Source organism: Trichoderma harzianum (assembly GCF_003025095.1).
Source record: "Trichoderma harzianum CBS 226.95 unplaced genomic scaffold M431scaffold_7, whole genome shotgun sequence".
NCBI lineage: Eukaryota > Fungi > Ascomycota > Sordariomycetes > Hypocreales > Hypocreaceae > Trichoderma > Trichoderma harzianum.
The window spans coordinates 1,916,946-1,929,054 of record NW_020209255.1 but is presented as its reverse complement, the minus strand read 5'-3'; the positions used below and the strand labels follow the sequence as shown (position 1 = coordinate 1,929,054).

General features: G+C 52.2%; 3 protein-coding genes across 3 annotated transcripts; all 3 read right to left on the bottom strand.

The window, feature by feature from the left end:
- Positions 1-496: 496 nt before the first annotated feature.
- Positions 497-2,326, bottom strand: M431DRAFT_496173 (hypothetical protein; the record flags this gene model as incomplete). The annotated part of the gene is made up of 4 exons (XM_024917462.1): positions 497-1,019; positions 1,123-1,363; positions 1,420-1,749; positions 1,861-2,326. The coding sequence occupies 4 exons, from the start codon at positions 2,324-2,326 to the stop codon at positions 497-499; spliced, it is 1,560 nt and encodes a 519-aa protein (XP_024773900.1).
- Positions 2,327-7,675: 5,349 nt separating this feature from the next.
- On the bottom strand, positions 7,676-10,387 carry M431DRAFT_86803 (hypothetical protein; the record flags this gene model as incomplete). Its single annotated transcript, XM_024923718.1, has 2 exons — positions 7,676-10,201; positions 10,307-10,387. 2 exons carry the CDS (start codon positions 10,385-10,387, stop codon positions 7,676-7,678), a joined length of 2,607 nt encoding a protein of 868 aa, XP_024773899.1.
- A 754-nt stretch (positions 10,388-11,141) lies between these two features.
- Positions 11,142-11,566, bottom strand: M431DRAFT_452733 (hypothetical protein). Its single transcript, XM_024915291.1, has one exon. It carries the CDS (start codon positions 11,500-11,502, stop codon positions 11,278-11,280), a length of 225 nt encoding a protein of 74 aa, XP_024773898.1. The 5' UTR covers positions 11,503-11,566; the 3' UTR covers positions 11,142-11,277.
- Between the last annotated feature and the right edge of the window lie 543 nt (positions 11,567-12,109).

Here is a 12,109-nt window from a genome sequence, read left to right as displayed (position 1 = left end):
CTCAGCTCGAATCAGAATGCCAGACTCGTCTGCGCTAAAGCAGAAGATGCCCAGATAGGCAATACTGAATGTCAAACTGCGCCCTAATCCTTCTTACCAGCGCCATCTTTTCTGTCGGGCCTGTGAATGAGCATGTATTTATCACGTTTGCTCTAGTAAGGCATCATGTCTTCATTCGCTAGAATTCACTCGCTATGCTCACTTACTCCTCACTAACCTACACGCCGAAACTCCATATACAAAAGTTATATCCTCCTCTATGTACAATCGACACAGCTCACACTCGTATGCAGTAAACGCTTAAAATCGGTATCAAAACAAAGTCAAAGCCCCAGGGACAAGAGCGAGCGATAAGAAACAAACGAGAAATCCAGGGGAAGAAAAGAAAGAGAAAGGCGTTGTGACCAATGGACACAAGGTTCTCTCATCAACTTGGGAGCCAACCAGCCGCTTCCACAATTGCGCTCTCAATCGTGCCGACTCCGCATCCATCTCTTCACCATGGCCGAATCCTGTTCTGTACTGCGGACGCCACCGAAGTATTTGTTGGCTGAGGTTGGGCATCTGCCGTGTTTTCACCATTGTCAGTGGGCATCGTCGAACTTGATGAGGCCCCCTCATCTGGTTGTTGGGCCTGTAAAGGTGAAAGAGCTGGCTCTAATGGATCACTGTCCGCATTGGCTGTCACCGCCCATGCATTACCACGTGATGGTCGATACCTCCGATGCCGAGGAACTTCCCTCTCCTGGCTCATAGGAGGATGTGCGCCTCGTTGTTGGGGCGCTCGAGGCAGCCACTGAGAATTTCTTGCGTTATCTCTTTGGGCATTCCGAATCGGCGAGGTTGCAGTCGTTGCCCTCGACGAGGCCGATGACGCGGTTTCGCCGTCATAAGAAGATGAATCTGAGTCACCAGTCGCATGAAACGGACGCCTTTCCATAGCAAGCTCTTGACTTCCACCAAGGCCCTCAGCAGATACAAGGTTGGACATGAGCCTCAGATACATCTCTTCCGTTGCTCTACAGTATACGATTAGCCGACGTTCTGTGTACATATAAGAGAGAGAGAGAGAAAGCTCGATGAAAAGGAAGGGGGGGCTGGAAAGACAAATGGACGGCTAACCCAGGAGGAAGTTGATGACGAGCACTCATCATAGCCGTAAAAAACTGATTGACGACGCGCTCCGGATGCTTAGGCGGCAGCTCTAGCTTGTCACGACAGTATGGACAGCTATCAGAATCCTCAAACCACCTTGCGAGGCAGTGGTTCCCAAAGACGTGTTTGCATTTTGGCAGCCGCAGAGGTTCCTCGTTAATTCCCTCGGGAGTTTTTGCGCCGTAGTCATTGTAGCAAATAACGCAAGCTATACGCCAGGTTAGCTCTCCATCTGCTGAGATCACAAGAGTCTGCAGTGCATACTTCTCTCATTCTCCGGCAATTCTTGAATCTCGACTTTCTGCAAAAGAGAACGCGAAGATTTCACTGTCATCTTTTCCGCCAAGGTATGAGTTCTCTGCTCAGTTGTGGCCCCGTTGGCAGTTCCCACAGCGCCCTGCAACTGGTTTATTACTCGGTCTCGGTCCGATCTAGGGCCACTAGTATCATGTGTCCCGTTCTCCTCTATATCTCTATTCATATCTGCAGCTGTCAAACGGCTATTTACAGACCGGCGTGCCCTAGAATGGCCCGATCTGCGATGCGTGTGTGCTGGAGGCCCAGATGGGTCGACATAATAGGGTGGCGGGCCATCTGCACGTTGGTTAATATATTAGTAAAGAAAAGACAAACATGTCATAGATTTGTTGAGAACTTTTCAGAGAAAAGGAAAAATGGAAGAAACTTAGAATGCGAGCCACTTACGGAGGGAGGGGCGCGGGACTCGTGGAGGGGTTCCAGACACAGAGTGATATTGGGGCCGGCGGAACGGCGGTAGAGGATGGGGACTGGTCTGCAGAGGCGTGGATAAGGATCCGGGAAATTGGTTCATGGGAGGGACTGGATGATGTGGTGGATAGACAATATGTGGCTGTACATCTGATTCCAGGGCTACGCCACTCTGCCCCTGACCCAGCTCGTTTTCCGACGTCTGCCCGGGATACAAGCTGGGTTGGGCATATTGCATAGCAAGAGGGTTTGGTGGAACAGGAGGCGGAACCGGCATTGGCGAGAAACCCTCAGACCATGGTCGAGCATGGGGCATAGACATAGGATGAGAGTACGACTGATAGGATCGAGGCGCTGTACCGGGCACCGGAAGCCCGCCAGGGGGGCCCATTTGAAGTTGTGAGTCGAAGCCCACGGCGAACGGTCTGTGCAACCCGTACATATGGGGGACCGGAGCCTGGTTTGGTGTCCATGGTGGATGTACTGGATGATGATGACCAAGCTCGCGTCTCCATTCCGGTGTTGTGCCATAAAGATACTGATCAGGATGAGGTGTCGGCGCAAAGGTATGAGGTTCCATTGGTTCAACCACAAGCTGTATCCAGCTTGGGGCCAACCTGTAGCTTTCAGGATCGGCAGGAGGTGGGTAGGTCAAGCTCATCCAGCTATCGACTCTCAGAGACCCTGAGCTCTCTGTTGGAGGTTGAGTATAGATAATATGTCAAGACGATCCAAGTTTCTGATATCCAGAAAAAGCAAGAACACTGACGGTAGAGACGGAGGTTGCTTGAAGAAGTGGATCTAGTAACGGTAAAGGTATATCCAAGGTATAACTTCGCTGCAAGTGGACTTGTCCAAAGCAAGGCCAGATATATGGTGTATACGAAGAGAATTCGTTCGTATATAAGTTTGTATGTATGAAAAATATGTCCAGGATCTTTACTGCGGTGGTCTCTCAGCCAGAGGGACGGATCCAGGGTCTGTGTTTAGAACGGCGGATTGAGAATCTCATGAATATTTCTTGAAGAAGACGGAGGTAAAGACCCATCCAAGCTCAGGCAGGTTCTCCCGGATAGACAGTTGGGAAGTCTTGATACGAGACAAAGCAAGGTTTTTTTTTAGTGCTTTTTTTCTTTTTGGGGAAGGAGGACAGAACGCAGAAAATTGACGAGGACGTTATAGATGTCCTAAAGAGGAAGATTCCAGGATATATATATGCCTAGGGAATATGGAAATCTTCTCGCGAATATGTGGAATCAAGATATCAGAGTCCTTGAACAAAGCATATTTTATTGAATTTCCCACGGATTTTCAGGAAGCTTGCTTGAATGGGGGCGTTTCAGAAGAGGCTTTTACTTCGGCCTCCTCATGATATGAGTCCTTTGGGTTTGTTATGTTGACTTCCGCAGTACCGTGTCGAATGTATGAGTACCTGGGCGGAAAGTTCTCAAGTATGGCTTATTGAGAACGCGCTGGTTCCGCTCAGCCACAAGTGGATCCAGTTGGCTTTGCAACTCCACAGAGCGTGGGCGGAAGACGACGGGATCTTCTGTCAACCCGGAAACTCGCACCTGGCTTTTCCTAGGTTTTGGATGAAACGCCAGATGCGGCAAGTATAGATGGCTATGCTGATGGAAGAGTATGGCGGACTTGGTCTTGTCCGAACCAAGAGAGCGATGCTTAGGAGTCAGAATGTTGGGCAGCTGCGAAAACGAACACGAAAGCGCCCTTGAATGTGCCGAGGGTTGACGTCAAGGGCGAGGGCGAGGGCGAGGGCGTCGGCGAGAGAAGGTGCAAGGGAGCTGGAGGCGAAGCGGAGGCAAAGCGGAGGGAGGAGCGCCCGCGGAAGAGCAGGAGCAGAAGGAGGAAGGAGGAGAGCCAGAAGCCGGAAGTAGGAGCTGGAGCTGGAGAAAGAGCAGGAGCGTATAAGCTAGGGCAAGAGCACAGGCAAGAAAGAGGACAGGCACAGACGCAGGCCTGAGAATGAGCAAGAGCGAGAGCTGGAGGCAGCAGCAGCAGCAGGATTGAGAGCAAGAACAAGAGCAGGAGCAAGAGCAAGAACGGAAGCAATGGCAAGAGCAGGAGAGGTGAGCTGAGCTGAGCCGAGCCGAGCTGAGCCGGGCAGGTGAGGAAAAAAAAAGAAGAAAGGAAAAAGAGAAGGGAGGAAAGGAAAAGGAAGAGGAGACACAGATGGAAGATGGAGCTGCAACTGGAGCTGGAAATGGAGCTGGGCAGCACGCGTGATGACAAGGAAAAGATGGGAAGTCTAAAAGGCGCCCAGTCATGAATCGCATTGGTATGGCATGGTAAGGTATGGTAAGGTATGGTAAGGCATGGTATGGCATGGCATGGCATGGCATGGGCACTTGCGTCAAGGTCATCACCACCTTGGAGCTACCCAGTCCAGTCAGGCCGTCCCTGTTGGCCCTGCATCTGCCTCAGGGCGCCAGTCCGGCTCCAGTCAGGCAAAAGCAGCACAGCGCAGCGGCCAAATCAAATCAGCGGCAAAAGGCGTCGGATGAGCCGCTTCTGCTGGGCGAGTCACGGCTTCGGCAGCCCGCAAAGCGAGTCGCCCGCCATAGCCGTTTTAACCACCGACCGCTGCTCTGTTTTTGGGTCTGCTCAGCTCTGACCTGGATGGCCGTCTGTCTCTTCTGTCATTGTTGACCGACCGACCTGACAAAAATTAAAATTCGAGCTACCCAGATACCGTGTCGTCGCACCGACCCGCACTGTGGCGCTAGGAGACACCCGACCTCACTCCTCACCTCCGCCATGGATCAGTTGGGTTGCAAATACGCAGTGCGAGCCGGTGTTTGCAAAAAGCCTTGGACGACAAATACGGCCATTTGCATGCAGCAACCTTTGGCGCGGGGCGCAGAAATGCACAGCCTGTGGACCTCAGTCATGCCAGCCGGCCATGGGGAAGAGGCAAAACCAAAAGGCCAGCCAGCTTTGATTTGAAACCACCTAGTCCGATGCAAGAGCCAAATGGCAATGGAACTTGGGCTTCTCACCTGATAAGCTGCATTTTATTGCCTGACGCCCAAGCCGTGGAGCCAGCCTCCAATCTTTGGCAGCAAACTCCAGAAAACTCCGGAAAAAAAACCACCCAAGCAGGCTTCCCTGCATTTACCGAGTGAGCGAGCACAAGAAAACCAAGGAAACCAAGAAACCGGCAGCAGCCAGGGCGTGGCCATCACATGAGTCGTCTCTGCCCGAGCGGCCTGCGGGAAATGAAATGGCGCCAGCCAGACGTCAATCAGCTCCAAACAATCAAAGACCCCGTCAGCTATGGGCCTCGTGATTGGGATTCCAATATTGCGTGTCGCACCGTGCTCACGCCTCTTGCTTCCGTGTGGCAGCCAGTCGGGTTCAAGCTCAGGCCAGGTCGTCGCTTTTGCTGTGAGACGAACTAGATTAGCAGCGACGCCGCTGTGACGGATCAATTCTTCCCTCTCCTCTCCCTCGCTTTGGCCGCTTGGAGAATCAGCAGCACCTTATTCAAGCACACCGGCGCCTTTTACACAGTCACTTCACACGGCCCTTACGTATTACATATGCGTATGTAGGCCGTGCTGTCCGTCGGAGCCCACGCATCGGGCCAGTGCCGGAGGACTTGTCCGTGCCTCCGGAGACCTTCCCGATCCGGCCATGTTGCAGCATTTATATCTTCTTCTTCCATAGTCTCCATATGAAAACCGCAGCACATACGGAATACTTGATGCTCCCCTTGCTGCATCTTCGCTTCTCACGCAGCCTCCTGTAGGTCTTTGCTTTATCTGCCTGGTCTCTCCCAAGCACCCGCACTACTGTCCATGCAGCCGCTGGGGGGTCTCCATCATGGCTGTGAGGGGTAAGATGCTGTAGGGATGCTTTGTGATGAAATAGGAGGGGCTACGCTATGGTTTTGTGGCGAGGCAGTCTTAAGCATTCAAAATCCAGCCCCCTCGCTGGCTAGTACAGCCAAGGAGTGAGGAGCTTCTCTCTCGCCTAATGCACTGGAATCTTTCATTTTTTCCCTCGATCATTACGCGACCAGGCGTATGCGCAAACAAACCACCGAAAACGGCGCCTTTCGGGCCTTGCAACCTTGGTCCATGCTACGCATACAACTCTAAAGTCCGAAAAACATTCCTCTCGGGCTTTTAGGACCGTCGTCTCTTTTCGCATCAGCCGCATGGAACAGCAGCAGCCCAACAGGCCGAGACTAAAGCACAGCAGTGGCGTGCTAATTATTCCACTCCGTCGTCTCTCCATGAATGGCCCATTCGACTTTCATATTTGCTTCTTATGCGGCCAGCCGTCTGACCTGTCGCCTACTCTATCTGGTGCATGTGCAAAGTACCTCGCTTGGCTCTGCTTTTCTTGGTTCTCGTGCCGGCGTGTCTCAACTTTTTTGAGTGTCCTGCGGAGCAAATGCTACTTCCACCACTGCTACTTGTACCACTGCCAGCCATCCAGCCAAACCTGACCTGCTCCGTACATGGGAGGGATAGGACAGAAAAAAAAAAGGCCCTCTGGCCATCCTGTTGATCGACTTCCCTTTTCTCCCTCGGCTGCGTTTCTATCCGGGCCCTGTCTTTGTCCAACCCCGAAACTGGAAACTTGAATCACAAGATCCCCGCCGCCGGCCGCACTGTTCTTTGGCCAAGCGGCTGCTGCGGTAATATCTGTTTTTTTTTTATCCCTCTCCAAAACCAATCCTTGCAGCGAGATTTTCCCACACATAGATAACACAACAGTCGTCATCCATTCCCTCCGGGTGAACTTTCTGAAACTTCGTCTCGTTGAGCTCATAACTGCGCAGGTTTATCCGGGCACCGCCATATACTTTATCTAGTAGGAGCTACCGGCCCAGAGTCGTATTCAAAAGAGGTCAAGCAGATCTCAGCTAGATTGTCTAGCCAACACTTCTCCAATATCTGTGGGCTATTGAAAAGCCTCTTTAGCGAAAAAGGCTCACGCCGTTTGTTGCTCTTGTGAGGCCGGTTCGATTTACTAATTCCTGGCGCGCTAACATGTATTTTTACTGAAAAGCCAGCCCAACATGCCTCAAAAACAAAGAATGTACACGTTGGGTTTGAATTTGGATTGCCAGTGCTGCACACCCTCGTCATATCCCAATGGATCCGGCTCTGCGACGTAATACTCTGTACTCTATTTAACTCTATTCTGAATCAGGTCACTCTCCGAAACTCACAATCCACTCAACGTCGTTACCTCGTATTAATCAACACCCACGGGTCGACAGGGCAACTAATTATATGGAAGGGCGGACTTCTCTAGTTTTGCTTTTTTTTTTATTAAACCCTTGACAGGTGTCCAAAGTTTGTCGCGGAAAACAGTGACATCTTCTGACGCAGACGACCTTGATCGCCAATCGTCCGGCTGCGTCTGACCGAAGCGCCGACTCAAGACTTAACCGAATCCCGCCGCCACTCTCATGTTGCAGCATGACTGCAGCTAGTCTCAGTCCCTCCCTTCAACAGACGTCTGGGCTCACTTGGCTCGATTTGCAGGAATCGATTGTCGGCCAATCTGCTTCCACCCAAAAATACCTAGGCATCTAGGCACGCACGTACACTGGACACGTGTTTCATGTGTTCTCGTTTATCGAGAAGATCCGGATTTCTGAGACAGTTGTTAGTCATCGCGGCGCCTGAGAGTTTAAGAGTTTTGAGATCTTGTAAAGGCCTTTGCCCTCAATGGACGTGCGGCAGCATTCATCGTCAAAGTAGGGTATCATCGGGTCCTTTTTTCCATCGAGCTGGAGCGAAGCTGAGGACGATCATTTCTTTGGTAGTCGATATTTCCCCCCCACAAGCTCCAGATCGCCCTCTGTAATTTTTTCGCCAAGGAATTCCTGCAGTTCCTCATTACTCCAGGGGCACCCGTCGGAGAGGAGCATCTTCATCATCATGGCAATTTGCCCAAGGGGCATCGCCGGGCTTGAATTGGTCAGCATGCCGACGATGAATTGCCAGTACACGGTCCTCTGTTCCTTTTCCTTTGCACTCATGCTCTTTGCCTTCTTTGGTGACGGTTGTTCGTTTTCCACATCGCCGCCCGCTCCAATGTCATCCTCCGCCAGCTCCTTGTCTCCTGTATCGCTATCAAGCGTCTCCAGCACCAGGTACGTCTTGTTGCCGATATCGCTCAAAACTCGCTGAGATACCCAAAACTTAAGGGCGCTCTCTAAAAGGTCCTCGTCAATCATGAGCTTCTCCCATATCTCGTTAAACGTTCTTTGAGCCGGGCCAGATGACCCTGATCCGTCATCGTCGCGGTGGAATTCGTAAATCACAGCCGCCTCATACGTTTTGCAGTCCAATTCAATAGAGCGATCATCGAGATCCAGCCTGACTGTTGCTGATCCCAAGTGGTCCAGCCAATTGAGTTTCCGTGAAGACTTGAGCTGCTCGAATCCAGCTTCGTATTTCTTCTGAACTTGTGCTACCGGTAAGGGCACAGTAAATGGATCTTTAGGTAGACTCGGCCAGAACAGACGTGACAGAATCTTGGAATGATATGAGAGCGAGTGCGGCTCCAGTGCGCCATCGCTTCTCAAGTTCCGGCGAAGGACTGAATCCACGCGTTTGGAGTCTACAATGTCTCGTATCATGACATCGCAGTTCTGTAAAGCTGCTTCTCCAAACCGCTTCTTCAGCAGACCGAGAACCTTAATCTCCTGCTGGAAGCCGGTTTGCTTGGAAAGCAGTCGTTCCGCAACAATGACTTGAAACTCTTTGATGAAGACATCTTGTAAGCCAAGAGCACTTATCAGTGTGCCTATGATGTCCTCATTCTTGGGCCGCTTGTAGTTGACACTCGCGTCCACAGGGTCTGGGACCCAGCTCATATCGTTCCAGCCAAGATCCTCATCGTCAGCGCGCCCTTGATGCTGCTGTGACGTTTCGTTCAAAATAACTGCAAGCTCCACCAGCTTCCCCTGGTTCTCCTCGGTATGTGCAGTGTTCGGGTTGGCCAATAAGCCTGTGACGACGATGCGAATGGCATCATCCCTGTTCCACAAACATAATTTCAGCGCCGGCACAACTCTGTCGAGCAAGACTTTGGAGTGGTCCAGCGCATGGAATGTTCGTATCATGGAAATGTAAGTCTGCAGAATGTCAAGTGTGGAGCGGCCGGGATGTAACAGCCTGGCCTGGAGGGTGGCCGAGAAGGCATCTGTGAGCTGAAGGCGACGCTGAGGTGTAGTCACGGAAGACGCCAAGTCATCGAGGCCTCCTTTGCTGTCTGGCCAGTGTAGGACAATATCAAAGAGCTCGTGCATCCGCAGTGTCGCAAGCCGCCCAGTGGCTACGTCTCTCCACCGCTCTACGTCGTTCCAGGCCACTTGGCCACCAAGGCGGTGGAGGACTTCCACTGCCAGCCGAGCATAGCACTTCTCAACCCAGTCGCACAAGTGATTCAAGCAGACAGGCCCTGTTGGCACTCGAGTATTGCGTCGACCACTGGATACCTTCCACACTCTGCTATAGGAATCTTTGATGAATTCTTGCATGCAGGCATCCATCATCTCAGCAAACAAGACTTGAAACTTGTCGCCTCCCAATCCAACCTGGTGCAGGGATTCGAGGAGGCCGAGAAGTTCACCGCGTGCCTTGGGGACTTCGGCTTCTCGGCTCCATCCCGGTCCAAGGCCATTGTCTCGACTACTAGAACCCAGTATTATCCGCAGACTATGATGCAAAACACTACGGAGAACAGATATTAACTCCGGAGTCCACGAATTACCAACAATAGCGTGCATGTCTCTCCTGAACTTGGTCATGGCTGCTTCTGCGGGTGCGTCATCGCGGAAGCCTCGAACGACGAGCATCAGCCCGTACAGGTACTGTCTGTGGGCAGCCTCCAGGGTGCGTATGATGCTGCGAAGAACCTGAGAGTGGCTCTGCTGATGGCTAGAGGTACATGCGGCAAGCAAAGGGAGCACATGGTGGAGGAAGTGCTGACGGACTTGTTGAGAGTGCCACAGCAAGATGTCCTCAGTGTGAGCAGCTTGCGGGACGGTAGCAGCAGGATCCAAGACAAGGGTTAGAGAATCGTAAAAGGTCACATCGAGATCCTGGGATTCGGGCACCAGAGCACCAAAGGAATCTTCGACGGCCACAGACGTAGGGAGTTGAATGCGTGAGGTGACTACATGCCAGGCACGATCCCACCGCAGCTGATCGCTGACAACAGTGGACGACGATTGCTGGGTAGAAGTAGAATGATTGCCACGCGTCCGTCGGCCAGTCACAGCCGCAGAACCGTGTGCACTGCTTCCGCTGTGGCTGGCAGCGTGTCTCTTGGGACGCGATGATGATGATGACGAGGACGACGGCACCGGCAATGGTGCATCCTGGCTCCGGATTGGCTCACCGGCCTCACCGATGGCAGCAGCTAGAGAAACCGGCTGCAAGGCATCGGGCGGGAAGACGGAGCGAAACACATGTTGTTTGCGGGTGCGTACTCTGGCGGCGGTGGTGGCCATTGTTGACACCATCAGGGCCAGGCACCGTCTCCAGCTTGTTTACTGTGCTCTTTTCGCGGCCTGGAACTTGCGGGCGGAATTAGCAGACGAGGCTCAGATGTGCCACCAAAACCTTGCGAGCCATTGCCCAGGTCAAGGTCAAGCAAAGGACTTTGGTATGCTAGCACAAAAGCAGGCTGTGATAGGCTGTGCTTGGCCGAGAGGCGAGGCTGCTCGTCGCGGTCGTAAATAGGCGAGTGGGGTGGAAGAAGCAAAGAAAGAAGAAGCAATCAGGGCTAGAAAGAATCGGGTGCCGTTGCGGGGGGGTGTGACTCAAGCCCCGTGGTTGGCTGGACCAGTACTAAAAGGTACAGGACATCAGAGGTACCTTTTTCCGCGTCTGGACGTGCGGAGGGACAAGTCCGGAGTTCGGACAACAATGTAACGCAGATGTACCGGGCAGAACGGCTCAGATACGAGCAAGAAATTGAACCTTGCCCAAAATATGACAAGAAAAAGAGAGGCTCGGCTAAAATCAGGCCATTTTGGCAAGGGATCTGACCTAGCTTTTTGGTCGGGGGGCTTTGACGGAGCCTCAGGCAGCGGCTCAGGCCCAGTCCCGCTGCAGTAAGCGACATACAGCGCTTAAGTGCGCTAAGCGACGCGCCCCTAGACGCAATAGATTAGCGGTGCATCTTCCCTGCCACCCCCCAAAAAGCGAGAACGAGAGGGGACTTAGGTCAGCCACCTACGAGTACTAAGCGGTGCGTTTGTACGTCTTGGGCATGCCGAGCTTGCTTGTGTTATTTGGGCAGTGGAGAGAGACGAGGATACGGAGACAATTTGGAAGAAGAGGAGGGCAAAGAAGAGCAGAGAGTCGAACAAGGGGAGAGAGTACTAGGTGACTGTAACTACTGACAATGCCGAGGATTGGGAAGAGACGGAGGAAAAACAAAGGAAGAAAAGAGGAAAAGGACAGGGGGCAAGGGGCTAGGGAGGAAAATGAAAAATGAAAAATAAGAAAAATAAAATACATACGAATAAATAAAAACAGAAGAAGAAAAATAAGCTGCTGCTGCCAAGCCAACGAATGCAGTCTTTACGAAATCTACGCCGATTGAGTTACAGGTATGCATTATCGCAAATCCTTGCCCCTTCGCCGATTTACCCACCTGGCTCTATCTCGGGTCACGATGCTTGGCCACAGGCTTACCCATGAAGACGCATCGCACATGTCCCCTTACTAGTGCGCAGTATCCCCTTCCGAGGGGAAGAGATAGCTGGGGCTGGCAACTTGAGATTGGCTGCCCAACGCGCAGCAGACACGGCAACTCTCATTCCTGTAAGCTGATGAATAGGAGAGAGATAGGCCCATTGTGGGAGAAGCGACGGGTGGAAATATGCATCTCCCAAACACCGCGTATGAGTGCTTTGCATAGTCTTCTAAGCGTCAGAAAGCAAATGAAAGGAGGGGGATCGCTGCAGGTTTACTGTTGAAAACAAGAAACAAGGCAGTGAGGAAAAAGGAAAGAAAAGAGCCTCGAGGCACTATTGTGTTGATACTATTTACAGCAATTATGCTGTGTACCAATGCGAGATATGCGAGAGGGAGCTCGCGTCTTTCTCCTCACGCTAGCAGCAACATACACACAGGATACTTTGCACATGTCGGGACGCCGACCCTTACCACATCCGCTTTTCGGGACAGTCTCGGGACACTTTCGGCCGGAGACGAGAGTTCAC

Excerpts from the sequence above, each read along its gene's own strand:
- M431DRAFT_452733 (XM_024915291.1), bottom strand. The coding sequence starts at position 11,502 with ATGCATACCTGTAACTCAATCGGCGTAGATTTCGTAAAGACTGCATTC.